At 43.1% G+C, this 18,297-nt stretch overlaps 1 protein-coding gene across 7 annotated transcripts in view; it reads left to right on the top strand.

The window, feature by feature from the left end:
- LOC106572257 (oxysterol-binding protein-related protein 2) overlaps positions 1-12,217 on the top strand; it is a 40,279-nt gene extending 28,062 nt beyond the window's left edge. For all 7 annotated transcript variants that reach the window (XM_014146300.2, XM_045695991.1, XM_014146301.2 and 4 more), the window contains 11 exons: positions 260-335; positions 503-637; positions 775-872; positions 1,123-1,305; positions 1,503-1,610; positions 2,132-2,221; positions 2,613-2,736; positions 6,693-6,818; positions 8,794-8,917; positions 9,181-9,271; positions 9,376-12,217. In XM_014146300.2, coding sequence (XP_014001775.1) covers positions 260-335; positions 503-637; positions 775-872; positions 1,123-1,305; positions 1,503-1,610; positions 2,132-2,221; positions 2,613-2,736; positions 6,693-6,818; positions 8,794-8,917; positions 9,181-9,271; positions 9,376-9,478 — 1,258 coding nt within the window. In that variant the 3' untranslated portion in view covers positions 9,479-12,217. The remainder of the gene's footprint in view (positions 1-259; positions 336-502; positions 638-774; positions 873-1,122; positions 1,306-1,502; positions 1,611-2,131; positions 2,222-2,612; positions 2,737-6,692; positions 6,819-8,793; positions 8,918-9,180; positions 9,272-9,375) is intronic.
- Positions 12,218-18,297: the final 6,080 nt, after the last annotated feature.

Raw genomic sequence — 18,297 nt, 5'->3', positions numbered from 1 at the left:
TACCAGGGAGCTAGTTTCTTATGACAGATGTTTTTAGTTTTTAGGGGTGCAACTGCATCTAGGGTATTGCGCAAGGTTAAATTGAGTTCCTCGGTTAGGTGGTTAACTGATTTTTGTCCTCTGACGTCCTTGGGTAGGCAGAGGCAGTCTGGAAGGGCATCAAGGAATCTTTGGGTTGTCTGAGAATTTATAGCACGACTTTTAATGCTCCTTGGTTGGGGTCTGTTGTCTCTGTTGTCTCTGTCCTCACATCTTTCAGGACAACGCTACCTGCCCCAATGTTCTCCAGGAACAACTTCAGTGTGTGGGGCATTCTGAAGAAATGCATTGGACTGGTAAGGGCTACAGACCGTATTTAAAGAACCACTTCTTGATCACACATGTATTTTTAGACCGTGACGTTCTCTGGGTCTCTACTATGCCAGTGAGTTTGATTTCATCCCACTTGTGTGAAAGTATTTTGCGTTCTAATCTTGCTCATTTTCTGTGTGTGTGTGTGCAGGAGCTGTCCAAGATCACCATGCCCATCGTGTTCAACGAGCCCCTGAGCTTCCTCCAGCGGATCACAGAGTACATGGAGCACACATACCTCATCAACAAAGCCTGCTCGCTGTCCGACTCCATAGAGCGCATGCAGGTGAGAGACTGAACACACACACTGTATCAGAAAATGAAGCTTCTGATAACCCAGTACATGCATATGTAGCTGGATCACAACTAGATTGTGTGAGCCAGTGAATGCTGTGGCCGACTCCTCCCCTCCGTTCTTCCCAGGCGGTAGCTGCTTTTGCCGTGTCGGCCGTGGCGTCGCAGTGGGACAGGACTGGAAAGCCCTTCAACCCTCTGCTAGGAGAGACCTATGAACTAACGCGGTGAGGGGACAAGACTGCGACGCTCCCTTACAAAGAGTCATAGAGAGAAGTTGTAAAAAGCTGTGTAGCTCTGGACAGTTCCTGTCTGACTAGACTGCACACTTTATTGGCCTTTTTAATAGGACATCTTTACCTGCCTTCAACCATGAATTTAACAACACTTGTTTTCGTCTGCTGACCTTATTTTCAGTAGGCTATGATAACAATCTTTGTCTCCTTTTCTCCTCTCCTGCCTACTCCCCCCCCCCAGAGAGGACCAGGGCTACAGGCTGATCTCGGAGCAGGTCAGCCACCACCCCCCTGTCAGTGCCTTCCATGCTGAGAGCCTGGTCGGGGACTTTGTCTTCCATGGCTCCATCTACCCCAAACTCAAGTTCTGGGGCAAGAGTGTGGAGGCTGAGCCCAAGGGAACCATCACACTAGAGCTCCTCAAGTGAGTCGTGGGTGGGTGTTTTTTTTATCTATACCTGGTCATGGGGGTTTTGTTTGGTTGTTTTCTCTGTGCTTTGTCGAAGTCAGTACCGCTTCAGCTTCTATAATCCTATTTTTCTTTACAAAGTCTCTTGTTGTGTGTGAGCCCATTGCGCTGAGGCTGTGTTTGCTGCCCCTCTCCTCCCCTCCTCTCCTCAGGCACGGTGAGGTCTATACGTGGACCAACCCTTTCTGCTGTGTACACAATGTCATCCTGGGCAAACTGTGGATCGAGCAGTACGGCACTGTAGAAATCCTCAACCACAGGTGAATAAAGGACTGGATATTATAGTTTATCTTATTTTACCTTCAATTCCTGGTTTGGAAGCATACAGATGTGTATATATCCACCACTTTCAGCATAGCAGACTTAGGGGTCAATCTTACCTTCCATTTAGGTCAAATGTTCACTTAATCATGCATTGAAGCCAATGGGAAACCAATTGAAAAATGCGTCTTAAGTGGTAGTTAGGATTCACCCTTTAATTTGTATTTGTACAGACAGTAGTTGAGCCATAGTGGTGTATGGAGTGAAGACAGTAGTTGAGCCATAGTGGTGTATGGAGTGAAGACAGTAGTTGAGCCATAGTGGTGTATGGAGTGAAGACAGTAGTTGAGCCATAGTGGTGTATGGAGTGAAGACAGTAGTTGAGCCATAGTGGTGTATGGAGTGAAGACAGTAGTTGAGCCATAGTGGTGTATGGAGTGAAGACAGTAGTTGAGCCATAGTGGTATAGCATGGTTTGTCTTACCCCCTCATTGTTCTCGTTCCTTTCTGTCCTGAGCAGTACTGGAGATAAGTGTGTGCTGAACTTCAAGCCGTGTGGCATGTTTGGGAAGGAGCTGCACAGAGTGGAGGGCTACATTCAGGATAAGAGGTATGTGGAGGTATTGGCATCATTCTGATACACCGACTACAGCTTACTTCTCTGGTCCTGAATTCACTGGTCCAGTTTTAAGTGTTTGGTGACACTTTTGCCTGGGTCGTGTTCAGTAAGGTTTCTAAATGTTTTCTCCCTGCTAAACACAGCCCTGGTGGGTATAATAAATAATATCTTCCATTTAGGAGACTCCAAAGCGACTTAGTCATGCGTGCATATATATTTTACGAATGGGTGGCCCTGGGAATCAACCCACATTCCTGGGGTTGAAAGTGCCATACTCTACCAACTAAGCCGTACAGGACACACAATGATAGCACAGTATCATTCTCTGCCAGTACAGCAGTATTTGGTTGCTGATGTCTCCTCCCATCTCTGTCCCTGGCAGCAAAAATAAGCTTTGTGTGATCTATGGGAAGTGGACTGAGTGTATGTGGAGCATGGACCCACAGACGTACGAGTCCAACAAGAAGGCTGAGAAGAAGGCAGACTCTAAGAAACAGAAGAGTCCGGTGAGTGGACGTCACACAACATGGAGTAAATGATATGTATTTTTAAATGTATTTTATCAGGAAAGATAAGTCATACATGTCATCGTCAACATAAAAAATAAAATAAAATTGGAAATCAGTGGAAAAAACACACGCATGCCTACACGCATGCCTACACGCATGCCTACATGCATGCATACATGTACACGCATCAACAACTCAGAATCCAGAGAATTAATTTCAGAATACTAACGCTGAGCTTGCTTTATTTGCACACAGTATAGCTTGGTCGCCCCCAGTGGTCCACCTCCCTGCAAGTTATTTTCAAAGCAGATTGAGCCTAATAGTCTGTGTGGCGAAACGTTAGTGGTTTCTTACCCAATAAATTACTGGGAGGTAATAGATATGGAGTGTGCGGCTCTCATTGCTTTCATAGCTTGTGTTTTATTGTTTGACACATTGTAAATAGGCCTATACAACATTTACTTCTCTTGATAACTCTCCTCTGATTTTGATTTCCTGATGATTCTGGCAGCATGCCATGACGTTATGTCAAGGTAAAAAAAAAACGTAGTCTACGGTAGGTCACTGTTGGTAGTCTGTAGCCCCTATGTATGTTCTATATATGGGTCTTTCTATAAATGATGGGGCCAATGTGTGATATTGGATCAACACTTAATGGTTTGAGACAAAAATAAAAAAGATTGTTATGCAGTTCCTCGTGTATTTGGAGAAATAAAAATGAATTGATGCCAAATTAGCCCGTAACTCCATCGAACAACAACATAGGCCTGGGACTATATATCCTTTAAAATGTGTCATTTTAATAGCTTTATCACCAGATTATATCGTGAATAGGGCTGGGCATCATATGGAGTTAACTCAAATGTATAAAGTTGCGCGGATTTCCAAATGCCTGTATTGCAAGTATCTCCACTTTTTTGGTTTGTTTTTATGAGCGTTTATGTCCGCTTGTTCTCATGTCTTTTTGATCTCGTCTCCCTCACTCTTTCCGTGCTTTGCAGTGTGCACCTTCCAGGACACACAACAAGCCCCTGCCACTCACCACAACAGAGATCGCCTCTTGCTCTCTGATAAGAAGCATTCCCCAAACCAAACTTGTGGTTTGGTCCAACAGAATTGGTCATATGGACACCGGAACACATTGAGACATTATTTTACTGTTACAGAGGAGAACTTCACCTTTCTAACACCCTCTTTGTCTTGACTCCCAAAATGACGCACTGAGCAGACTACTAAACTGGAGTATTAATGAACATTGATTCTGGGAAAACGCTCGGTTTCTGTTGGCACAACATTACGGTACCAAGTAACCTAAGGCTAGCAGCATTTTAGCCACAAAATGATATGTGCTAGCTGTTTAGTCTGTTTTTTTAAATGTATAATGAGCTTAAAGCATTTATGAGGAATTGACAACTCGTTCTCATTCTGAGAAATAAGCATATTCTTATCCAGGTAGGTAGACGACTTGATTTCAACATCTAAACAAAGTGAACAGGCTAGCATGCTGTTCACAGGTGAAGGACAGGAGGATATGTTCATAGCAGTTCAACTGTTCTACCTTGTTAGCTAGCTAATATAGATCGAAGTTGGCTAGTCTCAGGGTTGCCATGGTCAGCTACAATTTCTAGCCCAATGACCACTCAAAACTAGGCCTGAAAACTAGTCCCCCAAAAAATGTTTTTGCAGCAAGAGAGGAGTTGGTGCGTTTATCCAATAGGAAAACTATTGGTTCATCACACCAAGTGATTTAATCTGAACTGTAGGAGTGATTGATAGTGAATGGTTAAGATGTAGGATATATTTTTTTCATTACACCTCAAACGCAATGTTAAATAATGATAATAAAACACATGTTCAACTGGAGTATGAAAACTGAAAATCAAAAAGCCCCAAGTTTGCTTTTTGGCTAATTTTATTTCATAACAAAATTTGGCAGTCATGTTTGACAATTTTAATGTAGTATAATTAAAATCTTGATTCTGTTGACACACTCGAGGCACAGTTCATTCAGATCAAATGGTTGAGTGGAGAGAGAGAGAGAGGCCAATGCACCCTTCCTTCCCAACACTCACACACTCACTCAGAAACTGCCTGATAGCCAGCAGAAGCAGGTCACAGTGAAATTAATAGATTTAAAAAATAAAAGATGCCATGGCAGCTGCGGTTTAATTTAGAAGTAGACCAAAACAACGCAACCCGAGACCAATACATTTTCACCTGCAACGTTGTTTTCAAAATAGACCAATTTGGCAGGAAAACTATAGACATGGCAACCCTTGCTAGACTTGAAGTATAAAGATTAAGCTGGCTCATTAGTAAGTTGGCTTGTGCATGAGAGACCTGTGTTAATTTTCCATAATGCATTCAGTCATTATGGAAAATTCTATGTGGATGGTTCTGGTTAAATTTGTAACAAAAATGGCATTTTCATAAAAAGCAATATCAATGATTAGTGCACAAAGGCAAGTTAAACTATTTTGATAAGTGGGTATTATGGTTGTGGAAGGCTTATATTTAGCCTAGATATACTTTTACAAGCCCTGAATTAATTTAATTACTGCGGACTGTTTTTAAATGCTGTATGTTGACCTTAAGCTCACTTGGCTACTATGTAATTTGTCATTCTAATATCCAGAATAATGGAAAGGAATATAGCGTTGGGTGTTGTGCAATAGTCTATCCAACACAATTGCACACAGTAAACGGTCAAACCTGAGGCACAGAAATGTATGAAAACATTCAGTCATTACCTTGATGCTTTCTCTGTGAAATCGAACAAGATCCTGCTGTAAATCAAGCAGACGACACATAATCAACATCAATTTACTAGGGATATTAGATCCAACGTGGATCACGGCACAACTGTCTTCACCGACGTAATGAAAGGGACGCCAAAATATTCTGGCCGTTCTTTGCAAACACGTTTTCCCCTCACTGTAGCTGTTTCTCAACTGACAAGTATTCTGCATAATTATTGAAGAACCACGTTAATGACCGTATCGGTTTTAAGTTTAAGGTGACTTTCGGTTAGAAGCATTTGATTTTTACTAACCCAGACATTAATTTGGATTTGTGTGCCCATGAACACTGATTTCACACCGTAACATAAGGACACTAAATATTACGTAGTCGCAGTGCATTTAAAAATGATATTTAACCTTTATTTATCTGGGCAAGTCCGTTGAGAACAAATTCTTATTTACAATGACTGCCTATCCCGGCCAAACCCGGACGCCGCTGGGCCAATTGTGCGCCACCCTATGGCACTCCCAATCACGGCCGGTTTTGATACAGCCTGGAACGGAACCAGGGTCTGTGGTGAGACCTCTAGCACTCAGATGCAGTGCCTTAGACCGCTGCGCCACTCGGGAGCCCGGGCATTTGTGAGATCTCGATGCCAAAAAAAACTGTCCACCGACAAGATCCAGGATTATTTATTTATTTTTACCCCCTTTTTCTCCCCAATTTCGTGATATCCAATTGCGATCCAATTCTGATCTTGACTCACCCTAACCCGGTTGACGCTGGGCCAATTGTGCGCCGCCCTATGGGAGACTCCTGGTCACGTCCGGTTGTGACAGTCTGGCATCGAACCCGGGTCCCCCCCCCCCCTTATCTTAATGTATTGACATTAACAAAATTGGCAGATTATTATCGATGACTTATCAACAGCGGAAACAAGTTGTCCACCGCAGAAAATCCTCGCTGGTACCCTAGTTTCTAGAAAGACCCATATAGTAAACCAGTGAAAACTGTATGTTCATTTCAGTATTCTGTTTGTAGTAGACATGGTACACGAAGTAAACATCCCTTGCTTAAGTAATTTCTGATGTATTTTTTTTTGCTTTATTCATGAGGAAAAATACACATTTCATTTGATTTTGTTAAAAGGGCTATTTATATCAGACGTGTGTCTGCGCGCGTCGGTGTGGTCTGTGTTTACCTGTACACAGGAGGAGCCTGAGGGGGTAGACAGCGACGATGCAGACAACATGCCTGAGGTCCTGGAGACGGTAGCTGTAATCCCTGGCAGCACCCTGCTGTGGAGGATATCGTCACGACCCCAACACTCTGCTAAGGTAACACACGCCGGCGTGTAAACGTGTACATTCACATGCTCATACACACAAGTTAAGCGTATACCCAACATCATACACACTATTTTTTTCTACCATTTACCTACAGTAAATTGGGTTTTCCCTGATTGCATTGTACACTCGTGGCCAAAAGTTTTGAGAATGACACAAATATTAATTTCCACAAGGTTTGCTGCTTCAGTGTCTTTAGATATTTTTGTCAGATGTTACTACGGAATACTGAAGTATAATTACAAGCATTTCGTAAGTGTCAAAGGCTTTTATTGACAATTACATGAAGTTGATGCAAAGAGTCAATATTTGCAGTGTTGACCCTTCTTTTTCAAGATCTCTGCAATCCGCCCTGGCATGCTGTCAATTAACTTCTGGGCCACATCCTGACTGGCAGCCCATTCTTGCATAATCAATGCTTAGAGTTTGTCAGAATTTGTGGGTTTTTGTTTGTCCACCCGCCTCTTGAGGATGACCACAAGTTCTCAATGGGATTAAGGTCTGGGGAGCTTCCTGGCCATCGACCCAAAATATCGATGTTTTGTTTCCCCCGAGCCACTTAGTTATTACTTTTGCCTTATGGCAAGGTGCTGCATCATGCTGGAAAAGGCATTGTTCGTCACAACTGTTCCTGGATGGTTGGGAGAAGTTGCTCTCTGAGGATGTGTTGGTACCATTCTTTATTCATGGCTGTGTTCTTAGGCAAAATTGTGAGTGAGCCCACTCCCTTGGCTGAGAAGCAACCCCACACATGAATGGTCTCAGGATGCTTTACTGTTGGTATGACACAGGACTGATGGTAGCGCTCACCTTGTCTTCTCCGGACAAGCTTTTTTTCGGATGCCCCAAACAATCGGAAAGGGGATTCATCAGAGAAAATGACTTTACCCCAGTCCTCAGCAGTCCAATCCCTGTAACTTTTGCAGAATATCAGTCTGTCCCTGATGTTTTTCCTGGAGAGAAGTGGCTTTTTTGCTGCCCTTCTTGACACCAGGCCATCCTCCAAATGTCTTCGCCTCACTGTGCGTGCAGATGCACTCACACCTGCCTGCTGCCATTCCTGAGCAAGCTCTGTACTGGTGGTGCCCCGATCCCGCAGCTGAATCAACTTTAGGAGACGGTCCTGGTGCTTGCTGGACTTTCTTGAAACCTTCAACACAACAATTGAACCGCTCTCCTTGAAGTTCTTGATGATCCGATAAATGGTTGATTTGGGTGCCTGTGAAGCCCTTTGTGTGCTAAGCAATGATGACGGCACGTGTTTCCTTGCAGGTAACCATGATTGACAGAGGAAGAACAATGATTCCAAGCACCACCCTCCTTTTGAAGCTATTCGAACTCAATTAGCATGACAGAATGATCTCCTGCCTTGTCCTCGTCAACACTCACACCTGTGTTAATGAGAGAATCACTGACATGATGTCAGCTGGTCCTTTTGTGGCAGGGCTGAAATGCAGTGGAAATGTTTTTTGGGGATTCAGTTAATTTGCATGGCAAAGAGGGATTTTGCAATTAATTGCAATTCATCGGATCACTCTTCATAATATTCTAAGGTATATGCAAATTGCCATCATGCAATGTGTTTTGATGTGCTGTTTCTTATGCCGGTCCCTAGTGGCCAATAGATCAATTACCTGTGATCACCTAGGCACAGGTGTGTCGAGGATATTTAAATGCTTTTCCTCCACACACTGATGAAGGCCTAAGCCGATACCCGTTGGTGTATTTTAATAATGACTTGGCCCATAAATAAAGGCTTTTTAATTTTCAAACCCACACGAGTGCCTGGACTCGTACTCAGTACCCATTTGTGGTTATAATTTTGCCTTTTTCAATTACTATTCCCCTCCAAGAGCACCTGTGGTTGTTCTGGAATACCTGAAGCACTCCTACTTATTAAGTTTACATACATACATACATGCATCGATTTTGATGGTGTTAATTCTGTAGGATATTGTTTTTCCAGATGTATAACTTCACTAACTTTGCCATGTCGCTGAATGAGCTGGAGCCTGGTATGCAGGCCACCCTGGCCCCCACAGACTGCCGCCTGCGGCCCGACATCAGAGCCATGGAGAACGGAGACATGGGTAATAGTCTTTCTGCTACATCCTCACACTTGCTAGACGATGCTGCCCTCTAGCGTTCCCTTTGGGTGGTGCATTCACATGTCCTATTTGTGTTCAGATTCCTTTCTTTTCTTGGTGTGTGTGTGGGTGGGGGTATTAGAGAGGTATTAGAGGCTGGTTTATTGAAGTTAGGGTTGTCAGCTTTTAATTACAGAATAATACAGTGGTCAGGAGGGCCATGTATCAAATAGGTAATAGAAGATCCTATGTTCTTGTTTGTGCAGATCAAGCCAGTCGAGAGAAGGAGAGGCTGGAGGAGAAACAGAGGTCGGCGCGGAAAGACCGTTCCAAGGACGAGGAGGAATGGTCCACTCGGTGAGAACTTGGGTGTCCTCGCATTTCAAGATAAATATTTGTATATTTTATTTTATTTATTTATTTATTTATTTATTTAAGTAAACCATAATTGTGTCTTCCAGATGGTTCCAGTCAGGTACAAACCCCTACACGTCCTCTCAGGACTGGCTCTACACAGGGGGCTACTTTGATAGGAAATACTCTGACCTTCCTGATATCTACTGATCCAGGTGGGGTTCTATGAACACCTACTGAACCACCCCTTCAAGCCCCCCCGCCCCGCCAGTCCCTTGGTACACCCCTGTTCTAAGCACCACACGGTCTCCCGTTGGAACTCTGAAGCGGCGATAGCCTCTCCTTGTACAACACATGCGTCTGTGTTAGCACAACCCTCCCCTCCCCAGTCTCCTGACGGTGATGAAAGGGAACAGTCAACGGTGAAATCAGGGATGTGAATGCTCCTTTGACTGATAACTGGTTTGGAGATTCTTTGGGACATGTTGGTGGCAGCACAGGCGGAAGCAGACGAACAGAGACTGGAGGAGACTGTTTAGTTCTTGAACAGGAGTGCATTGTGGGTACCCCTCCCTCCCTATCAGACCTGGGTTGAATACCTATTTCAAATATTCAAAATACTTGAGCTTGATTTAAATTGTTTGGCATGTGGAGTTTGCACTTTTGGAATTATTCCATTTGTTCCATTGCACCTGACAAGCTAAACAAAGCACACCTGGAGTATTCCGCCCAGGTCTGGCTGTCCCCTATATACGTCCAGAGGGCAAGCTTCTCATCACTGTAATGTAACCTGTATGTATAGAGAAGAAGAATGATCATATGACCATATAGGCCAATCACACACATCTAGCCACATTGGCCACTGCTCAGTCTGTGAATACAGCCCCTGATTCAGGCAGTCGGCTAGTAATTCCCCCATCACAAAATATTCCTTTTGTTACTCTTCTGCATGGCTTTTGGCTAGCTAGCTAACAGTGTTAGCGACCCCTGGCTCTGTGGCGGTGGGCCTACCTTACGTTCGGCCTGGCTGCTGCTGTTTACCTAGTCTGTCCGTTTAGAGTGTTCTCGTAATGAGTAAGAAAATAACAAGGAGCGTTAATAAGATTATAAGACGAGTATAATGGGTACCAGAGGAGGCTGGTGGGAGGAGCTATAGGAGGAAGAGCTCATTGTAATGGCTGGAATGGAATTAATGGAACGGTATCAAACGCGTCGAGCATATGGAAATCACGTTTGACTCCATTCCAGACATTACAATGAGCCCGTTGTCCTATAGCTCCTCCCACTAGCCTCCACTAGAGTGTGTGTGGCTCTGTGTGTGTGGCTCTGTGTGTATTGAATGACTGTAGTGATTTGTACAGAATCTTAAGCCATATGGTTCCTTTTAACTACAGGTATAACTGGCAAGGGTGGTTTGCTGTGCAGTCATTGGCTATGAATAAATGAATTGATAATTGTTACCTCAAGAACTAAATAATAGTTATCGCCAGAGCATGATAAAGCCTTTTTCATGTAAGATATACATGTATGTAAATACCTACTTTTATCAATATAGCTAGCTAATCGTCATAATACTGTCCAACCAGCTCAAAGTGAATTTGGAATTGAATGGAATTATAGCCGATATGAAGTAGACGTCATTGTGTAATATTACCAGCTTCCCTTGTAAGCATATTGTTGCCTTCCTCGTGTTAGGAACTCTTTGTGGCCATAAACCACACTCTCTCACATCACCAATCTCTTTCACAATGATGAGCCACTATGTCTAAGTTCTTATTTATAAGAGACTGTGACATTTCTTTTTTTTCTCTTTTTTTAAACAAACTCATGCAATATACGATAGGGGTATATATTTATTTTGGGGGGGGGTGGATTCATGTGCAGTTAATTGTACTGTGGTAAACATTTAGCCTTGTAGATTAGATCTGCATGCATGAATCAGTGTAAACCAATGCGTTTCTGCTCTGGAGGACTTTCAAAGTCTGTCTAGTAAAACATGTCATGTTGACCATTGGGAATGCTCTTCCTGTGAGTTCAAACAATATCTTGACGTGATACGATATTGAAATGTAGGGGGATTTAGTTTGGATTTACCATGTTACTGTGTATTTGAAACGACAGCCGAAATCTATGCAACCAACCAATAGCGCTTAGTGTCTCTGTATACCTTTACATGTATAATAGTACACATAAATACTTTAGTTTTGTCACCGGCAGGCAAACCGAAATTTAGATGACTGTATTGGCAGCTTACTTGACTGTAGATGAGCCCATCTCATAAGTGATTGTGTCCATTTGGTCTGTGGATCACCATGGTAGAAGTCTCTAAGGAGTGTAAAGATGAATTGACAGTTTAGAGCAATTTGATCTTGACTATTTGTGCCTCTCTTGCCCCAGTTTGCTACTTATTTTGTTATTTTTTTTCATTTAGCCTGACACGTCACAAAATGTACGTCTATTGCTTTAACAAATGTATTTTTCTTTGTGGAATTGCTGGTGGTTTGAGAAATGGGCAACGGAATGTGGCAAAAAGATATGGCGAACCAAGAAGCCTTGCGTTGTGTCTTAGGTTGATTGATACATTTTTTCCGTGGTTATACTTAGTGCCTAAATTTAAGTAAGCCAATTTTCCAAACCTTTTTATTTTATTTTTTTTTACCTGCATTTCATTTAATATTTAAGGTGTTTTTAGTTTTATCAGATCAGAGTTTTTTTTGACGCATTTGTTTTTCTAACCCATCTCTCTATACAGTACTTTATTATTGTCAATAACACTTTGAAATGTTTAGGTCAGAAGTGTCCGTTTTCACCGTGTGTACAGGAAATGTATGTAAAACTGATCACTACTTCTGGTTGTGTCCACACACTTCATCACATTTCATCAAATTCTAATTTGTTAGCTAGCAACTTTAAGACTAATGCACCAACATTAAAAAAAGTAGATTTTAACTTGCTTTGTGTGGTGTTTTATTTGTGTAAGAGTAGCTTATACACTGAGTGTACAAATCATTAGGAATGTCTGTCTGTCTTTCCATGACATAGCTTTCACCTGGATTTTCCTGGTCAGTCTATCCCTTATTGATGTCACTTGTTAAAATCCACTTCAATCATTGTAGATGAAGTGGAGGAGACGGGTTAAATAATTATTTTAAGCCTTGAGACAATTGTTTGTGTGCAAGACAGATTTTAAGTTCCCTTTGAATGGGGTATGGTGGCAGGCGCAACAGTTTCCCATGTCAATCAAGAATGGTCCACCAGCCAACTTGACACAACTGCATTGGAGTCAACATGGGCCAGCATCCATGTGGAATGCTTTCAACACCTTGAAGAGGCCATGCCCTGATGAATTGAGGCTGTTCTGAGGGCGAAAAGGGGGTGCAACTCAAAATTAGATGTTCCTAATGTTTTGTACGCTGTGTAAATTGCGTTTGACCATTTTGAAAATCCTCTGCAAGTTGAAAATCCTTGACTTTCAAATCTTTTCCCCTGTGTCTCAGAGGTGTTTAGTACAGTGGAATCACAAGCAAATATCATATTTTGTGCAATTGATTTTTATTTTATTTATAGTATTTAAATAAACCTTTGGTAAGAACATTATTCCAGAGGTTTTATTTTGAGATGGGAATATTTGTGTAATTTCTGTACTTTGGAGAGCTTGCTATTTTATGGGTAACATCTAATGAAAACCTAATTATAGTTTAACTATGTGCTTTTTATTTTACAATAATATTGAATATTAAGTGAACTTCTGTAAAGAAACTCAAAAGGAAAGATTCATCCATTTTGAATGTTATATCGAATTTGTGCATCACTGAGCAATGTTCTATCGATTTTCCCAGGGTCATATGTTTTTGGCTGACAGCACATCGCTCAGATATGCACAAATATGATATAACATTCAAAATGGGTGAATCTTTCATTTTAATTCAAATCAAATGTTATTTGTCACATAAGCTGAATACAAATTGAGTAAAACATTTAAATGGGGTGGATAGTGCAAATAGTCTGGGTAGCCATTTGATTAGCTGTTCAGTCTTATTGCTTGGGGGTAGAAGCTGTTAAGAAGCCTTTTGGACCTAGACTTGGCGCTCTGCTACCACTTGCTGTGAGGTAGCAGAGAGAACAGTCTATGACTAGGGTGGCTGGATGTCAGGAAGCTTGGCCCCAGTGATGTACTGGGCTGTACGCACTACCCTCTGTAGTGCCTTGCGGTCAGTGATGCAACCAGTCAGGATGCTCTCGATGGTACAGCTGTAGACCTTTTTGAGGATCTGAGGACCCGTGCCAAATTCTTCCTTTTTTTTCACTTCAAATTAGGTTTATCTATGCCTCTGCCATTTGAACATGATCGTTGTGGTATACCAGTAGTATGGAGGAAGTGAAAGGTTTTCTAAGAATGGCCAGCATGACTTTTATGGACTATAAATACAATGGTTGTACAGTATGTTAAAAAATATTGCCCCTCACTCCATACAGTAGCACTTATACCGTATCCCACCAACTTAGTCTGACAGTGTGTGCATTTGACCAAGGTTATTAAAGTAAATGAAGGTTTTTGAGCTAATGAAACTCTTGGGTAAATGCTGCCAGTAGATAGCAATGTTTCAAATTGGCTTAGCTTGTGCATCACTATCACCAGCTAACAGGGAAGAATTCCGAGGGAGAGTGCGAACAATGGTGACAGTAAACCCCAAACTAGCAGTGGTCGGTCACAAAAGGCAGAGCCTCGTATGGGATTATTTTTACTACATAGCTCCAAATCGAATCTTAATGTTTGCGTACCCATACAGTGCATTTGGAAAGTATTCAGACCCCTTCAATTTTTCCACATTTTGTTACAACCTTAAGGTGTTCAGACTCTTTGCAATGAGACTCCAAATTGAGCTCAGGTGCATCCTGTTTACATTGATCTTCTTTGCGATGTTTCTACAACTTGATTAGAGCCCACCTGAGGTCAATTCAATTGATTGGACATGATTTGGAAAGGCACACATAGGTCTATGTTTTATTTAACCTTTATTTAACTAGGAAACTCAGTTAAGAACAAATTCTTATTTTCAATGACAGCCTAGGAACAGTAGGTTAACTGCCTTGTTCAGGGGCAGAAAGACAGATTTTTACCTTGTCAGCTCAGGGATTCGATCTTGCAACCTTTCGGTTACTAGTCCAACGCTCTAACCACTAGGCTACCTGCCGCCCCACATATGAAGTCCCACAGTTGACAGTGCATGTCAGAGCAAAAACCAAGCTGAGATCCAAGGAATTATCCATAGAGCTCCGAGACACGATTGTGTCGAGGCACAGATCTGGGGAAAGGTACCAAAACATTTCTGCATAATTGAAGGTCCCCAAGAACACAGTGGCCTTCATCATTCTTAAAAGGAAGAAGTTTGGAACCACCAAGATTCTTCCTAGAGCTGGCCGCCTGGCCAAACTGAGCAATCGGGAGAAGGGCCTTGGTCAGGGAGGTGACCAAGAACCCGATGGTCACTCTGACAGAGCTCCAGAGTTCCTCTGTGGAGATGGGAGAACCTTCCAGAAGGACAACCATCTCTGCAGCACTCCACCAATCAGTCCTTTATGGTAAAGCGGCCAGACAGAAGCCTCTCCTCAGTAAAAGGCACATGACAGCCCACTTGGAGTTTGCCAAAAAGCACCGAAAAGGACTCTGGTCTGATGAAACCAAGATTGAACTCTTTGGACTGAATGCCAAGCGTCATGTCTGGAGGAAACCAGGCACTGCTCATCACCTGGCCAATACATTGAAGCATGGTGGTGACAGGTTCATGCTGTGGTGATGTTTTTCAGCGGCAGGGACTGGGAAACTAGTCAGGGTCGAGGGGAAAGATGAACAGAGCAAAGTACAGAGAGATCCTTGATGAAAACCTGATCTAGAGCGCTCGGGATCACAGACTGGGGCGAAGGTTCACCTTCCAAGAGGACAACTACCCCTAAGCACACAGCCAAGACAACGCAGGAGTGGCTTCGGGACAAGTCTCTGAATGTCCTTGAGTGGCCCAGCCAGAACCCGGACTTGAACCCAATCGAACATCTCTGGAGAGACCTGAAGATAGCTGTGCAGCAACGCTCCCCATCCAACCTGACACAGCATGAGAGGATCTGCAGAGAAGAATGGGAGAAACTCCCAAATGCAGGTGTGCCAAGCTTGTAGCGTCATACCCAAGAAGACTCGAGGCCGTAATCACTGCCAAAGGTGCTTCAACAAAGTACTGAGTAAAGTGTCTGAATACTTATGTAAATATGATATTTCAGGTTTTTATACATTTGCAAAAAAATCTAAAAACCTCTTTGTGCTTTGTCATTATGGGGTATTGTGTAGATCGTCTTTTTTCTCCCCTTTTCAATTTAATTCATTTTAGAATAAGGCTGTAATGTAACAAAGTGAAGGTATCTGAATACTTTCTGAATGCACTGTATTTAGCGCATATTGTGGCTTTAGCAAAATGCTTGTGTTCCTAGCTCCAATAGTGCAGCAATATCGAACAATTCACAACAATACATCTAAAAAGTAAAAATAATTGAATTTAGGATGAGCAATGTCATAGTCCAGAGTATAAATATAAATGTGGTGTATGTGTACAGCAATAGTTAAATAGGATAGGCCTTGACTAGAATACAGTATATACATATGAAGTGGGTAAAACGATATGTAAACATTATTAAAGTGACCAGTGTTCCATGACTATTTACACAGGGCATCAGCCTCTTAGGTGCATGTTAAGAGTAAGGGGGTGGTAGCCGGCTAGTGACAGTGACTAAAGTTGAGCGCAGGGTACCAGGCCTTGAACAACAAAGTCATTGAGGTAGATGGCCCCTCCTGGGACCCAGCAAAGATGGACGTCATGATATTTTGGAAGCAGCTGGGGGCAGAGCTTAATCCAAACGCCATGCGCTTGTAAGCGTTGCCCCCTAAATGGGTGATGAATGCAGTGAGGTTGCGGATCCTGTGGTGAACACTGGAGCTGTAGAAGAGGGCAGTGAGCAGGGGATATTTGTCTGGGATGATTGCCTTGCTTGCTGCTCTAAGGTCCATGCAGGTACGCAGGCCCCCTGATTTACGCATCAATAGGCTTGATTATGTCTTCCTCTAGCTGGCACCGGAGCTCGGCATCAAGGTCTGTGCGCGTGGCCAGTGAGCACCCACTGGCTAGCAAGCAAATCTTTCTTCGAAGTTTTCCACACCAAACCTCCACTTTACTTACAAAACGCTCTTCCCAGCTGCTGTATGGAATGTTGACCGATGCGCTTGAGCAAGCAGGCTGCCTGCACACAGATCTCTATTACTGCGCTCCAGGCACAGATTCCTATCCAAGTTTTAGCTGGAACTGATATATCTACCTCCTTATTTAGCTACTGAAATTAAAATAATATACTGCATGCATTATTTTAATTGCTTAGAATCTTCAAGGTAAAATATAGTCATATTTTCAGTTATTTTTTAAAATGTATTTATGCAAATAAATGTGATTAAATAGGGTTTTGTAAATCCTGGTGAATTGTAGTATGATATTGAAATATAATAAACTCAGGAAAAAAAGGTCCCCTTTTCAGGACCCTGTCTTTCAAAGATAATTTGTTAGTCCAAATAACTTCACAGATCTTCATTGTAAAGGGTTTAAACACTGTTTCCCATGCTTGTTCAATGAACCATAAACAATTAATGAACATGCACCTGTGGAACGCTCGTTAAGACGCTAACAGCTTACAGACGGTAGGCAATTAAGGTAACAGTTATGAAAACTTAGGACACTAAAGAGGCCTGTCTACTGACTCTGAAAAACACCAAAAGAAAGATGCCCAGGGTCCCTGCTCATCTGCGTGAATGTGCCTTAGGTATGCTGCAAGGAGGCATGAGGACTGCAGATGTTGCCAGGGCAATAAATTGCAATGTCCGTACTGTGAGACACCTAAGACAGCGCTACAGGGAGACAGGACAGCTGATCGTCCTCGCAGTGGCAGACCATGTGTAACAACACCTGCACAGGATCAGTACATCCGAACATCACACCTGCGGACAGGTAAAGGATGGCAACAACAACTGCCTGAGTTACACCAGGAACGCACAATCCCTCCTTCAGTGCTCAGACTGTCCGCAATAGGCTGAGAGAGGCTGGACTGAGGGCTTGTAGGCCTGTTGTAAGGCAGGTCCTCACCAGACGGCAACAACGTCGACTAGGGGCACAAACCCACCGTCGCTGGACCGGACAGGAGTGGCAAAAAGTGCTCTTCCCTGACGAGTCGCGGTTTTGTTTCAGCAGGGGTGATGGTCTGGTTCGCGTTTATAGTTGAAGGAATGAGCGTTACACTGAGGCCTGTACTCTGGAGCGGGATCGATTTGGAGGTGGCGGGTCCGTCATGGTCTTGGGCGGTGTGTCACAGCATCATCGGACTGAGCTTGTTGTCATTGCAGGCAATCTCAACGCTGTGTGTTACAGGGAAGACATCTTCCTCCCTCATGTGGTACCCTTTCTGCAGGCTCATCCTGACATGACCCTCCAGCATGACAATGCTACCAGCCATACTGCTCGTTCTGTGCGTGATTTCCTGCAAGACAGGAATGTCAGTGTTCTGCCATGGCCAGCGAAGAGCCCAGATCTCAATCCCATTGAGCACGTCTGGGACCTGTTGGATCAGCGGGTGAGGGCTAGGGCCATTCCCCCCAGAAATGTCCGGGAACTTGCAGGTGCCTTGGTGGAAGAGTGGGGTAACATCTCACAGCAAGAACTGGCAAATCTGGTGCAGTCCATGAGGAGGAGATGCACTGCAGTACTTAATGCAGCTGGTGGCCACACCAGATACTGACTGTTAATTTTGATCTTGACCCCCCCCCCCCTTTGTTCAGGGACACATTATTCCATTTATGTTAGTCACATGTCTGTGGAACTTGTTCAGTTTATGTCTTAGTTGTTGAATCTTATGTTCATAGAAATATTTACACGTTAAGTTTGCTGAAAATAAACGCAGTTGACAGTGAGAGGGCGTTTCTTTTTTTGCTGTGTTTACGTAGG

The sequence above is a fragment of the Salmo salar genome, chromosome ssa15, assembly GCF_905237065.1.
Source record: "Salmo salar chromosome ssa15, Ssal_v3.1, whole genome shotgun sequence".
Lineage (NCBI taxonomy): Eukaryota > Metazoa > Chordata > Actinopteri > Salmoniformes > Salmonidae > Salmo > Salmo salar.
This window is presented reverse-complemented; position numbering and strand designations above follow the sequence as displayed.